The sequence below is a fragment of the Python bivittatus genome, unplaced genomic scaffold (genome assembly GCF_059951505.1).
Source record: "Python bivittatus isolate LINGU-HERP-01145 unplaced genomic scaffold, Pbiv_v1 ctg000780_np1212, whole genome shotgun sequence".
Classification (NCBI taxonomy): Eukaryota; Metazoa; Chordata; class Lepidosauria; order Squamata; family Pythonidae; genus Python; species Python bivittatus.
In genome coordinates this window covers 576,024-589,997 of record NW_028277108.1, presented here as the reverse complement: position 1 = coordinate 589,997, position 13,974 = coordinate 576,024, and the positions used below count along the sequence as shown (strand labels likewise).

The following is a 13,974-nucleotide window of genomic DNA, read 5'->3' as shown; positions in this document are numbered from 1 at the left end:
ACATTAAATGAAGCTTAATAATATTAACAGCAGTATGCATTTACCTTCATTTCCACATGGAACAAAAGTAATACTTCCATCATGATGGATTGCTACAGAATCTAAACACAAGTATGCTGGAAAACACAATAACATTAAAACTATTTACAATATTAATAGGACGTATAACGCCACTGGCATCTATTTTGATTATCTGGTTATAAATCAGAATATTTCAATTATGAAACGTTCAGTTCTGAAAGACCAAAGTACAGTGTTGCCTGACTTTGGGTCCATCCCTTTCATTAGAGGCTATGTAGCTGCTCAGAGATGGAGTGCCTTTGACAAATTTTGCTGGCTGGGGGATTCTGGGAGTTGAAATCCACACATTTTAAAGTTGCTAAGGTTGAGAAACACTGCTCTATATATTACCTAGAGGCTTTTCTCGTAATCCTGAGTTTCTGTGGAAGTCAGTTGGCCCAAGCCTCCTATCAGCCCTTGAGATAAACCAAAGGAGTTGCGTCGTTGGACCTTCTGCTTGAATATACTGTAATTGATTGTGCAGTGGCCAGCACATTGCTCAGGTCATCCAAAATCCCAAGGAATTTGAATATATAAAATATGGTGCCTTTGGCAATTTGATTCATTGTCGAGCTTGTATTAGTTTGGTTTTTAAAAACAAACAAGCAAACATAAAGCTAGAGTTCCCAAAGTGCAAAATAAGAACAATTTCTGCGGCAAAGTTTATGAGGTGCTAAACAAGCATTAAGGACATTCATGCAAGCCCAGAATTCTGAAATAAGTAGAGAAGGACCTATGAACAATCTGCACTGATGGTGGAATTTTTATCTACCAGATGAGCGCACAGATGATCACCTGAGATATTATTACAGAGATAAGCATCCGGGCACCATCTTAAATGAGAGTTTATATGACATACTTAGTCACAAAGTATTAAATAGCTGTGGTAAGAACTCCCAAATCATGCCTTTACTCTATAATTTCTTTGTGGGATTTGATGGCATATAGGCAATGACTTTATAGTATAATAAAAAAGAAATGTGATGAATTATGGACTATATGTATTCATGTGCCATTACACACTTCACAGTTTAAGATTCTTGCTCAAGAATGCCTTAAAGATACATCAACATACCAAAAGGGAGTGTGAAATATTCTAGCAACTGAAACTCCTGCAAGTTTCCCATCATATAGGTGGTAAGTAATATTTCAATTCAAGTTAACATTCAACATGCTATAACAAATTCATGGCACAATCCATTTTTCTACTGTGTGTTTAGTAAAAGGGATCACCACAGACCAATGTTTCTCAACCTTGGCAACTTGAAGATGTGTTGGCGTTCACACATCCTCAAGTTGCCAAGGTTGAGAAACGCTGGGATAGACCCTTTATCCTTTCATAGCCTCTTTTTATTAGCTGGCTGGCCAAAGTGTACAATTGGAAGCCAAAATATGTATCTCAAAAGTACCAATTCACTCCATCCCGAGAGCTCTTAAAAGGATGAAGCATGCTCTTAATGTTAAAATAATGAAATACGTTAGTTTAAGAGAAAGTTGCAAAGGTCATACCTGGATAATCTGTATACGTTTCCAGAGTGAGCAAACATTCATGGCATAAAGCCCAGAGTTCATAATCTTTCAATGGTTTACCGTACTGTATTAAGAGATGTTTCAGAAAAACACACTGAAAGCAAAATGTTAAGGAGAGTTGAGAAACATAAGGTGTTTTTGAAGCCACACTCATTGACAATGTGTGTATTAATTTAAATTATGTGCATGCTAATCTATGAACATAAGTTAATGCATTTGTGATATAGGATCCTTCTTCTCAGAATGCTAGCATTTTTCTCAATTCCTCCAAAAATACATAATGCCTCATTGCCCTCAATATAGACCAATATTGAAACAATCATTACATTTATTTCTTCTAAGATAAAAATCATAGGTGCCATAAATATAAATACCCAAAGATAATCTATTATCAACAGAAAAGAATATATGTAGCTCAGGGTTGAACTGTGGAACATCTTAAGTAAACGAAAAGATCCGGTAGCCCAAGAAGGAAAAACAGGAGTCATCTACAACATACAGTGTAAGGACTGCAACAGCCACTATGTAGGACAGGCAGGCAGAAGGCCAGCAGAGTGCATCCATGAACACCAACTAGCAGTCAGAAGATTTGATGAAAACTCCTTAATCTCACAACACATGGACAGACTTAACCATAGTTTCAACTGGGAAACTGCCAGCACCATAGGCCAAGCTAAATCTAAAAATGCAAGGGAATTCCTGGAAGCCTGGTATTCAGACAAGGCAGCCATCAACAGACACATAGAGATAAACAACATCTACACACTATTCAAAAGAGGCAATAAAAAGGAAACAAAAGACCAGAATAACTCTTCACCAGCAATCATCACCCAGATAAGCAGAAATTAACACCAAGATTATCACCAGACATACAATGAAGCAGTAAACAATAGTTTAATCAAGGAACTACCAGGAGAAAAAAGCAAAACACACCAAAAAAACCACAACCCTGCCCCACCCCACCAACACAGGCAGGGCAAGCCACTGTATATAAACAGAGAGCAAACCCCACTCCATTCTAGCACTGAAGATGTTACCTAGCCAGGTAATGAAACATCTGCAAGGACACGACAAGCTCAAGGAACCCCAAGGACTCCATAATCCATTATATAATTGTGAAATTTCATATTCTTCTCCAACTAAAAAAATGTGATAAAGCCACCTAAAATGCACAGAGAAGTTACTTTGGAGGTTACTTTCTTTCATGTTGATTGACCAGTGAAATAGGACAGAATCCTATCAAAAACAATAATAAGAATATATCGGGATATACTAATGACTGAGAGACCATCTGGTCTAGAAATAGGGAGTTCTAGTTTTAGTTTTGCCTTAGGCATCTGGGTGACTTTCACTCCACCCTAGGGAGATGTAATGGCATGCCACTTCTAAAATAGGCAAATACCTCATTTTCACCAATTTGTACTCTGATGTGGCTTTCAGTCATTAAAAATATAAGCAATCGTATGGAACATGAACTCTTCAAACACAGAAGCATTTTAGGTGTCCTCAACCTAAATTGCAAAGTTTGCATTTGCAAAGAATCATAAAAACAAAGAATAAACTGTTCTTGTGGTTAACAAAACTCCATCTAATCTTCACAACATGCCAGGTTTTCTTCAGCTATACTTGTCATTCTGGGCTGGCAGGTCCAAAATCTGATTTTCCCTGTCTCTTGTATGTCTTACTTTAAAGCCTTCACCAGCATTTAGAGCTTTCCTGTGGAGCAAGTACAGAGAATTTGGAAAGATGAATATTGGGAGTGGATTTTTATTACCAAAATGTAAGAAAAAAGCAACATAATGTATGTTCTATATTTTATACAAAAGATTTTTAAAAATCAGGTCAGGTGCTGCAACAAGCCAGCGGAAAAATAAAACACCTTGTTGGACCATGCGTTGATAGCTTTGCTGTAAGAACTGCAGCAAGCACAGTGCAAAACGAGAAGGCCCCGCAACCAAGGATAAATGCTAGGAGCAGCAACACCACAAGAAGAAAAGGATGAAATGAACTGAGCAGGACTGTAGTTGATTGAAACGAGAAGACTGAGGCTGCTCTTTCATAGGGCTCCTGACTGTGATTTTAAGTCATGAGCAGCATTTTCTGCTGTGTGATAGTCCCCAAGTGTCCTTGCCTTTCCTGCTTGAGACAGCTAGCCTGAAATCTGGTTAGGCAGAGGAAGCCCTCTGTGCTCACCTACCCAGGTCTTGGTGATACATGTCAGGGATGCCTTGTCACCATTATTAAGTTGTGGAGGAGCATATTACAGACAGGCCTGGGATCAACAGAACTAATCAGAGTCCAAGGTTTCTAGCAATCTAGAATGGAGGATCCTGGGTGGAGGTTGGTGGGGAGGGGAAGAAGAAAGGATTGGAATTTCCTAAATTTCTTATCCTTCTCTCCCTATGACCCTCTCCCAGCCTCCCATTGTATCTCCCTTTTACTTGTCACTATTACAATTCTCACCCCCACTCTTCAGTCCTCTAACGCCCACACAGGACCTCTCCCAGCCTCCATTCTTCACACTCTCCTTTTTGCTGACTCCAAGTAGTTTCTCTGTCTATCATTCCTTTTAAATGGGGTTCAGGAGGCTAACTTACTCCCCCGCCCCCAAGGCCCCGTCTCATTAGACTCCTCTCCACCTGCCCCTTCTCCAAGTCTCTCGCTCCTGGGGATGGGGTTACTCCCCCCACTTTTTAAAAAGCTTATTTCCTTTGCTCCTTGAATAAAAATGAATCTTCAGAATGTTACTCTTGAAGAGCATTCCAGGGAGTAGATTTATATTTTCAAGGCACTCTGTCTATAAGTACATCTAAAATGCAAGACACTTAGAGCCCAGTCCGATTTTAAGCACCAACTAATTGAACACAGAAGACTAATGATAAAGAAAGGACTTGAAGGAACATATTTGGCATTAAAGAAATTTCCAGGTTGTTTTTGATATTCGGGATTAAAGGATGTCAGTGAATTTAAAATCTTGTTTATGGGGGCACATTAGAAAATTATACTTAGAAAAATTCCTGCCTATAATTCTGGAATCCCTAGTACCAAAACCAAATCAATATTGTACCAAATGCAGTAATAATCTAATGCAACCCGTCCAAACATTTTATTTTATATGGACCACTACCTCATCATCAAAAATTCTGAGGACCATTTGATAAGCCAAGGATTAGGAACATGGCACTCATGGACACCATGGTATATGTTTTCCTTCTAGATGACACAAGAACCCCCAAATTAATTAAAATATTTTTAAAATAAAAATAGGCAGCATCTAAGAAGACTTACAAGAACTTGTCAGATTTGGCAAGCTTTTACAATTTTGGCTTTTTTAATAAAGTTATTTTTATTTTGGCATCTGCATTAGATACTACCTGCATTGCCCTGGAACCATTGGGAGCCAATGTTCTACTGAGTTTATTTTATTTATAAATATTAAGAGAAATCCTCTTTCAATGCTTAATCCTCATATACAGTATAATAGGAAAGAAAGTACAATTCTTAGTTTTTCTACTCAGGAAAATATGAGGATAGCCATACAACAGATTTTTTTATCTTTCTACCAAGCTTTTCCACTCCAAAAATATAATTGTACCTCAAGGATTAAAATACAAATCATATCATTCATACTAATGAAAAATGTGTTGTCTCCAGAACTGTTCTACCTCATGTTCCAAAGATGCAATATTTCAGGAAAGATTCATTTCTTTTTAAGCAGGTTTTGAGGGGCAGGAAAGTTGGATTTTTAAAAAAAATTTCTTAGGAAAAAGAAATACTCTCCTATTTCTGAGAGATAAAAGGCATTCTTTCCTGAAAACTGTATCCATCTCTTATTTACCTAGGGACCAGGATAATAGCTGCTATCTGAAAATGATATATTATCCACCACCACCCCTCCCCATAAACACACTATTTAACTTGATTTTCACTTCTATGATGGTCTGAGGTTGAAATCATCAGAACAAAGCAAGAGATGAATGCACACAAATGTTCTAGTTTTATAGTTCAAAAGCCATAGCAACTGCATGAAAAAAGACAAGACATCAAGATTAAAATTAGGGTTAGAGAAAAAGGCATCTCAGTCACACCTGATTATTTTTATTTATGAATTGCAAAGAAAAAGCCACTTTAAAAAGTCTGGCGATACAGTTACGAAGCCAGCAGGCAGGCAGGCAGCTTTGGCAATAAAAATCTGAAGTAAAGCAAAGAGCATAACAAGCATGATGATGACGTTAAAGAGGACTGATCAAGCACCAAGGAGATTTATGTTATTTCCGAGACAATATCGTAACTATGAAGGCTGGAATCCAAGGAGCACGTCAAGATTTGCACAATAGCACTATCTCTAAAATGAACGCTACCTAATACAAGCAGACAGCATTCAAACCATTCCTGAACACTGAAAAGAACAGTATGCGTACATGAATGTGCGTGCATGTATGTGTGTGTATTCCTGTGCAGAATGGCACTTCTTTCGTCATTGAGTTGTGTCACCCACAAGTTACTGAGGTAGCTTATATTTTGTGGTATCTCTTGCAACTTAAGCAAAAGTAACATTACTTGAAGCAAACCTGTTGCCATCATTTTCATCTTTGTTGATACTGTTTCCTAATAAAGGTATATAACAATCCTCTATACCAGTGTTTCTCAACCTTAGCAACTTTAAGATGAGTGGACTTCAACTCCCAGAATTCCCCAGCCAGCCATGCTGGCTGGGGAATTCTGGGAGTTGAAGTCCACTCAACTTAAAGTTGCCAAGGTTGAGAAACACTGAGTCTATACCACTGAACAAATATTCTCTTTCAGAACAAAACAATGACCTAGTGAATCTCAATATCCTTGGATAAACATCTTTCAGAGAACTTTAATCATTCAGAATCCAGGGATTAGTACTGTAAGATTCTCCTGTGCCTACAGGTCTTTGCCCAGCCCTGATATGGTCCACTGGTTTCTCCATGGATATGTATTGCTCTCCTTAAGACCTCAGCCCTTCCTTAAGAACTTGATAGAAAATATTTACGAATGCTTTCAAAGCCATGCCACCATAAAGCTTGGTTCTGCAAATTTTACTCCTCTGTTCCTAGCTATGCACTCTTACTCATATAATGCACTTTAACTTCCTTATCTTATTTTACCGCATGAATGGAACTTCTTATGTATATCCCTGGCATCTTATTGTAAAACCTCAGTGTGATTTGTAAACAGGGGAATATTGGTTTAGACCATAGCAGCCACAGACATAAAATTGCTTCTAATTCTCCATCCGCCAGCTGCTCTCAGAAAGCAATTCACCCACTGCTACTGGCACACTTTTTTGATACCCTTTTTTCGGCATATATTACATCAAGAAGCGATAAAAATATCCAATGGTTCAGAAAAGCGTTCTACCTGAGGAGTCTGCCATGCCACATGCATCAACCTAAAGATAAAAGTGAATCAAAACATTGATCCTTACAAAACTGGCTGCAAAGTGGTTCAGAGGTTTTGCATGCAGACAGTGATTTTTAGTGTGATAAAGTAGAAATCTATTATGGTTTCAATTGTATTAAATTTAGCTACGTAAATGTTAAAACCTGAAAGTTTATTAACAATTTCCAGTTCAAACTTTCCTTTTTAAAGTATTGGTAATGAAAAGCTCCTCAACCAACTCGCCACAGCATATATGTGCTCTCAGAGTTTAAATGTAGGGCCACATTCCCTCATCTACACAAAGAAATAAAGTTCTTTCTGTGCCACACTAATTATGACATTTTTTAAATGAAGGGTTTGTTTCTACTACCTGCTCATTATTTCTTATTTCTGAGTCCCTGTCTTCATACTGTCTGTCTTCAGTCCAACAGTCTTTTCTCTCACTGTATTTCTCTTCGGGTGAACTTAGCATGCTTGAGTTACATCCATTTTCCTTAAATTCCATGAATGTGGAAGACTTCTTGTTAATGTGAAGCAAACAGTTCTGACCTGACTTTTGAGAAGCTTCATTACAGTATTCTTGTATATGATAGTTTTCTAATACATTACATCCAAGAATTGCCTCATCTGCTGTATCTGATACATTAGTTTTGCCTGAAGTTTCAGAAATGGCGTAATGATATGGAAAAAAATCCACTGTTTCTTTGTCACCACTGGATGTCATGTGGTTTAGATACACTGAAGATGCATTTGGGCTCAAAGAAAGTTCTCCTAAATTATTATTTGGACCTGAAAGAGATGCTGCTTTTGATCCATGCTGATCACACTGACTTAATTTTCCTTCTAACATAGTATCCTCATTATTACTGGGTTGTAACTGACACTGCTTCCTTGTCAGCGAGGTATTATCCTCTATAAAAGATAAAAATGTTCTTGAGTCTGTCTCAGAGTTCAATGGTACTTTTGGAAAAGTTCTAACTTTCTTTAAACCGTGTTTCTCAAATGTATCTCTCTCTACTCTAGTTGCATATGGCTTAGCATCTAACTCCTTGTTGCATTTTATAACACTGTTCCTCTCTTGACTTTTTGTAACCCAGGTTGAAATACTTTGGCAGCAAAATCGTTCCTCCTTCTGGTTGATTTTCATTGTTTTTATATCACTGTTTCTGTCATTCAGAGCATATATGCCAGAAGAACTTTTACTTCTAGCAGACTTCAAGTCCTCTGGTGATGGTATTTGATTCTTAGTCAAGTTATCATCTGTGCACTCTTCATACGGTGAAATCCCCTCATAGAATTTTCCTTCCCACAAGTTATCAGAACTGTCTAGATACAAAGAGAGAGGTTTTTATTAAAAACATTTTTTCTCCTGCCTCATCCCATCCTAAATTTGTTAGTGCCATGTGAAGTAGAAATTAATAAAAGGTGTTATTATCAAGAATTAAATATGGAAGGGTTATTTTAAAGGATACCAAACTATGGATCATTTCCCATGTATATTCGACATGCCAATAATCTTCCTATCATCTTACAGAGTGAAAGACACATCTGGGTGCTGGATAAAATTAGGTTACTTAACTAATTGCCAACCTACCTATCTACTTACATGCTTGCTTGAAAACCTCAGCATGTCAACAATGCCAACCTGGAGGCTAGAAATCATATCCCTTATAAGTATGGAAGAATAACTTCAAAATAACTTTTTATTTTATGCTGTACAGAAAGACCTAGATGTCACTTCAACTCATACTTCTTTGGATTTCAATTCATGAGCTACAAAAATTATTTTGATTTTATTATGCTAAGGTGCATGAAGCGTCAAAAATATAAAAACTATACCTTGAAAGGTGCCATATGATTCGATTGAAAGCATTTTTCTTCCAGTAGCTGAAAGGCCCTGGCAAATATCACTTGAGGAGGAAAGCTTGAGTTTCTCTTTGCATAATGATATGACAGTCTATAATGACAATTGTACAGTGAGACATTATCAATTATCTAGCTATGTTTTCAGTATGACCCAACATATTAATATTACTTTGGAAATTTCAGAATTTTGCATTTGCAAAGCTCTTACAGCTATATCTCCTCAACTATTGATATATATATATATATATATATATATATATATATATATATATAAATAGTTGAGTTGAGTTGAGCTGAGTTGAGTTAATGTATAGAGATTAATATGAAGCATAACATTTGAAAATATTTATGCTATTCAAAATATAGATATTACAATATTAAAATATAATATAGTATCTGATGAGAAAATACCCTATCTACTTTTTTTTGAAACTAAATTTTAGTTAAAATTCTGTCCTTCATTCATTTTTTGATAGTGGACTTTAAATGAACAGAATGCTTTAAATTGGGTTTGTAATACATTATAGCAGTAAATCAAGTTCAGTGGTAAACATGCAGCATCTCCTAGAAACTAAAAGAGCAATTTCCAGGAAACAGAAAAGTAATTAGAAATGCAGTTCAAGTCAAGGCATTGCACTTTGTTCTCCAGAGATTATACTTTGGATGTGAAAATGAAAAGTGAGTATAAGTTGAACCCAATTGTGCACACACATCCACAAGTTTATGATGGTGCTGAAAACAGTGAAGCCAGATTACTTCTGTGTTCTTCTTGCATCTGCACGTTTTCATCCAGCAGCTTTGTTCAAGGTTACTCAAGATTTGTTCTGGGGAAGGGCTGGATTGATGACTTTCTGGAAGGCTTTTGTGATGTACAGTATTTGTGAGATTGAAAAGATTTTGGGGCTTTATCTCCAAAGGATCCAAAATGAAGTGGATTATCCAAATCCTTTCCAGTCTGGATTCAGACCTGGGCATGGGATCAAGACTGCACTGACTGGCCTAATAGATTACTTGTGCGGAGACCTGGAAGAAGGGTCTACATTCCTTTAATCCTATTAGTAGTATTCAATATGATCCATCATTCTATTCTTCTGGATTGCCTACAAGAGCTAGAGACACCATTTTATGGAGGACCCTTCTAGAGTGTGTGGTTCTAGCTGGCGACCGTGAGGGCAGATGTCCAGCCTGTGGTTGCTCTATTCTGGGGTACCCCAAGGCCCAATCCCTCTCACCCATGATATTTAAAATCTACATGAAGCATCTTAGGCAGGTCATCCATTGATTTGGGATGAGGTATCATCAGTATGCTGCGATACTCAGTTGCATACCCACACCCCAGGCCAGACCAGACATGCAGTAGCAGTCCTCATTTAGCATCTGGAAGAGCTTGTCCCTTGGGGTGCATTTGCTCCCCATCTTATTCTCCTTCCACAAAGCCCTGAACTTTACTTTGTCTTGGCATGTTTGAGGGCATCAATGGCTGGGGAGGGGGGGGGGAATTTATCCTTATGTTAAAAAAGAATAGTGACTCCTATGTGGGAACCACAAACTATACTAATGCCAAGCATCATGTACTGTATGCACTTCTCTATATAACTATAATCCCTAGTATTATTTTATTTCTTTATTTCTAGTAAAGTTGCTTTCCTCATACTTAGCATCAGCCAATGATCTTCTAAAGAAACAATAAAAGGAAGACTGGATAAATGTTGCTATTCAAGATGGCAAATCACATCCAGTTGATAAAATAGCCTTTACCTCGATATCTGGCCTTTCTTTCGGATTTTCCTTCTGCATTTGTCCAAGCAAAGCATACAGCTCTTGGCTGAATTGTGGACCTGTTCCAGGGTCCACGGTATACTCCAGTGCTTCTTTCAAAGTAACTCCTAAGGAATACAGATGGGCCTGCAAAAGTTAAAAAAACAAAAGCAAGGCACTTTAGCAACTACCACATTCACACTTAAATCCAGCTTAGCTCCACTAAAACCAATGAGTTCTAATTAACACGTATCACTTCTGTGCCCAACATAAAAGGATCTCAACCTACATGCCATTGTATAACGTTTGAAATACCTTTAAACGTATCCCTTCCTCTTTAATAATGCTAAGGCTTCACTTTTGTTCCTTGAGTAAATACTTCTAGGGCAAAACTATATTAAGCTAATGTGGAAGCTGGACTAAGAGCACTTGGGGAAAATATTTACCCATTTCTCTGATTCCTCATTCTCTGCTACAAAATCCTTTATTGTCCAGGGTATATTTTTCTCTAGACATGCACTAAAACAAGAAGTAAAAGAAAAACAGTCCTAGGATACAAATTGGTTACTGTAGGACTACTTAAACAAACCCCTTTCAAATACAAAATAAGCAATGAACAACCTTTAACTAGTTCTACAACATCTCAAATGAAGCATCATTATATCAGGATTACACAGTTCTGGGAAGGAATAAACATGGCAGAGTTAATTATACTGAGTAATGTATTTATGGATTTATGCATCACCCTAAGTCCCAATATGATTTGTTTGCTCTTGGTTTATCATGATGGGTACGCACGGTCTTCAGCGGGGCCAAGGATGGAAAGTAGCATCTGAAACAATTCTGACCTCCTGTCACGATGAATTCTTCTTCTAAATTCAGGTAAAACCAGTGCCAGCAGTTTAGCAACGTTCCACTAGATGGAGCCTTCTTCAAGTCAGTTTAAACTATTTATTGCAAGTTTAGCAGAACAGGTAAACTACGGCCTGCCAAATATTCCTCAGAACAATGTAGAGGGTTACCTACATTTAAAAAAATACTTTAAAGCAATACTTTTTAACTTCACTAAAACCAATGAGTTAATATTCCTTAAAGAATCTTTTAATGAAATACAAGTAAGAAACAAAAGAAAGAAAGGATCGAAGCAGAAATTTCCACATGGGAAAAATATGACTTTTACTTGTATATAAGCTTAATGAAGACCATAGACCCATATTGGCAGGTTTCAGAAAAGCACTGGAGAAGGGGAGAGACACAGCTTTGGGTTTGCTATGAAGCAAACCTGAAGTTTGGTATCTTCCGCGAAAAGAAATTCAGGTATTAAATGGCCAAATAGCTCCTCTGAATTTTGTTGGACAATTCGAAGGTACAAACTTCTAAGTCATAAATCATGGGCAGACAACCTTTAGGGCTCCCAGAGGTGTAGAGCTAGTCCACTGAACGGATAGTTCAGGAGTTGGACCTCTGTGCAAATGCACCCATATATAACCATGCACCCCTCTCTCTGCTCCTCTGACACATCCCTTCTTGGACGTCCTAGATCACTGAAAATAAAGCAAACATGGTTTGTTCCCTGCAGATAAAGTAGCAGTGACAGCAACCAAGATCAATTATCAGAACTTATTTTTAAATAATTTTGGAGGGAAAGAGGGATGATAGGCTCACCTTCATTGGGTATGCTTTAGCAAAGGCTGAATAATCATCTGCTACAGATGCTTTAATTTATATTAAATAAATTTAGATCCCTGCACTGAATGGAGTGGGTGTGGGTGTGTATAGCCTTAAATGAACCCTTCCAGTTCTATATAAGTTATAGACATAATGCAGGTTCGTGCAAGGAATATGAATTATCATACGGCTTCATTTTTTAGAAATCACTGACTGATGTGAAAACTGAGCTGAACAGACTTCTGTCTTAATACATGCAAAACTAACACAGTGAATTTTCTAGCAAGAGTCTAGTTATCCGCAGTACTTTATGCACTAACACACTGATAAAATCAGACTTATTTTGCAATAGGGAGAAAATTGGACGTGGGGGAAATTAGGAGGGGTCATGGGACATAGTTATGGGTAAAAAAATAAGTTATGGTGATACATTAAAACTTGGGACCAGAAACAATATATTGTGCAATATATTGAGTCAAAGCACCTATACTTAGAAATACAGGATACACTTTTGCTATTGCTTTTAAAAGCAAACTTTTCTGGGAGCAAATCTTGGCTGAAAAGTAAGTTATAAATATGTTAAATGCAATCAAGCAATAATTATGCTAATATATTTGGCTATTTAGCAGATAAAGTAAGCAAGTTGAGCACAACAGAGAGTTTTATATGTTCTTTGAACTGATGAGTTTCTGAGAATGATTACTATTGAGGCCTATAATTTTTTGGCTCCAAGGGGCTCCAAGTCGTGAACTGTTTAAAAAGCAATCAGATATATAGTCAACAAAAACACTCTGAATCTTTCAAATATCAATCAGTGCTCCAGGGGAAGGAGAGCCAGTTTGGTGTAGTGGTTAAGGCATCAGGCTAGAAACCGGAGACTGTGAGTTCTAGTCCTGCCTTAGGCTCAAAGCCAGCTGGGTGACCTTGGGCCAGTCACTCTCCCTCAGTCCTAGGAAGCAGACAATGGCAAACCACTTCTGAAAAACCTTGCCAAGAAAACTGCAGAGACTTGTCCAGGCAGTTGCCAGGAGCTAGCACTTAATCAAAAATGTGTACACACAAACTCTTCAAAAGGAAAGAAGTTTCATGAAATAACACAGGAAAGTAGATTTCTAAGTGATATTTTGATCCTTCTTCTTAACAGGATCACGGTATACACCTTGTTTGATGCATGCATACTGTTCTTCCATCCCATAAATTTTATCCTTATAACAACCCTGATGAGAACATGAAATAATTTTAAAAAATCTGGTATATTTGCAATAATATGTTATTGTTTCAACCTAGCTTTTGAACACAGGAAAGATTCAAAATGCAGAACAAGATCATTCCAGATAGATGTGGCTCCTTGATAGACATTTGCCAGCAACCATGGAAAACCAGAGTGGGATCCGATATAGTATCTATCAAGAAAACATGAAACAAGCAGGTAACTTTTACCTGAAACAACAGTGTTGAACATACATGAGACAAAACCAAGAAAGAAATAGACAGGACATTTTAGAATCACAAAGAGGAAATCAGGGAAGACTTTTATCTTATTGCCATTGCTTCTCTTTAATTCAACTCCTCTTCATTTTACCTTCCAATTGGAATTTAAAATCTACAGACTCCCTCAACTCAAGAATGGAATGAGGTCCCTTGCCAGTCTCTAGGCCAGTGTTTCTCAACCTCAGCAACTTT

At 37.4% G+C, this 13,974-nt stretch overlaps 1 protein-coding gene across 1 annotated transcript in view; it reads right to left on the bottom strand.

The window, feature by feature from the left end:
• Window positions 1-13,974, bottom strand: part of KNDC1 (kinase non-catalytic C-lobe domain containing 1) — an 81,320-nt gene that overhangs the window by 37,179 nt on the left and 30,167 nt on the right. Inside the window, exons 4-8 of the mRNA XM_088128978.1 lie at window positions 10,624-10,770; window positions 8,839-8,956; window positions 7,370-8,325; window positions 1,570-1,684; window positions 45-116 (exon numbers count right to left, since the gene is read on the bottom strand). Of these exons, the coding sequence (XP_087985104.1) occupies window positions 45-116; window positions 1,570-1,684; window positions 7,370-8,325; window positions 8,839-8,956; window positions 10,624-10,770 (1,408 nt within the window). The remainder of the gene's footprint in view (window positions 1-44; window positions 117-1,569; window positions 1,685-7,369; window positions 8,326-8,838; window positions 8,957-10,623; window positions 10,771-13,974) is intronic.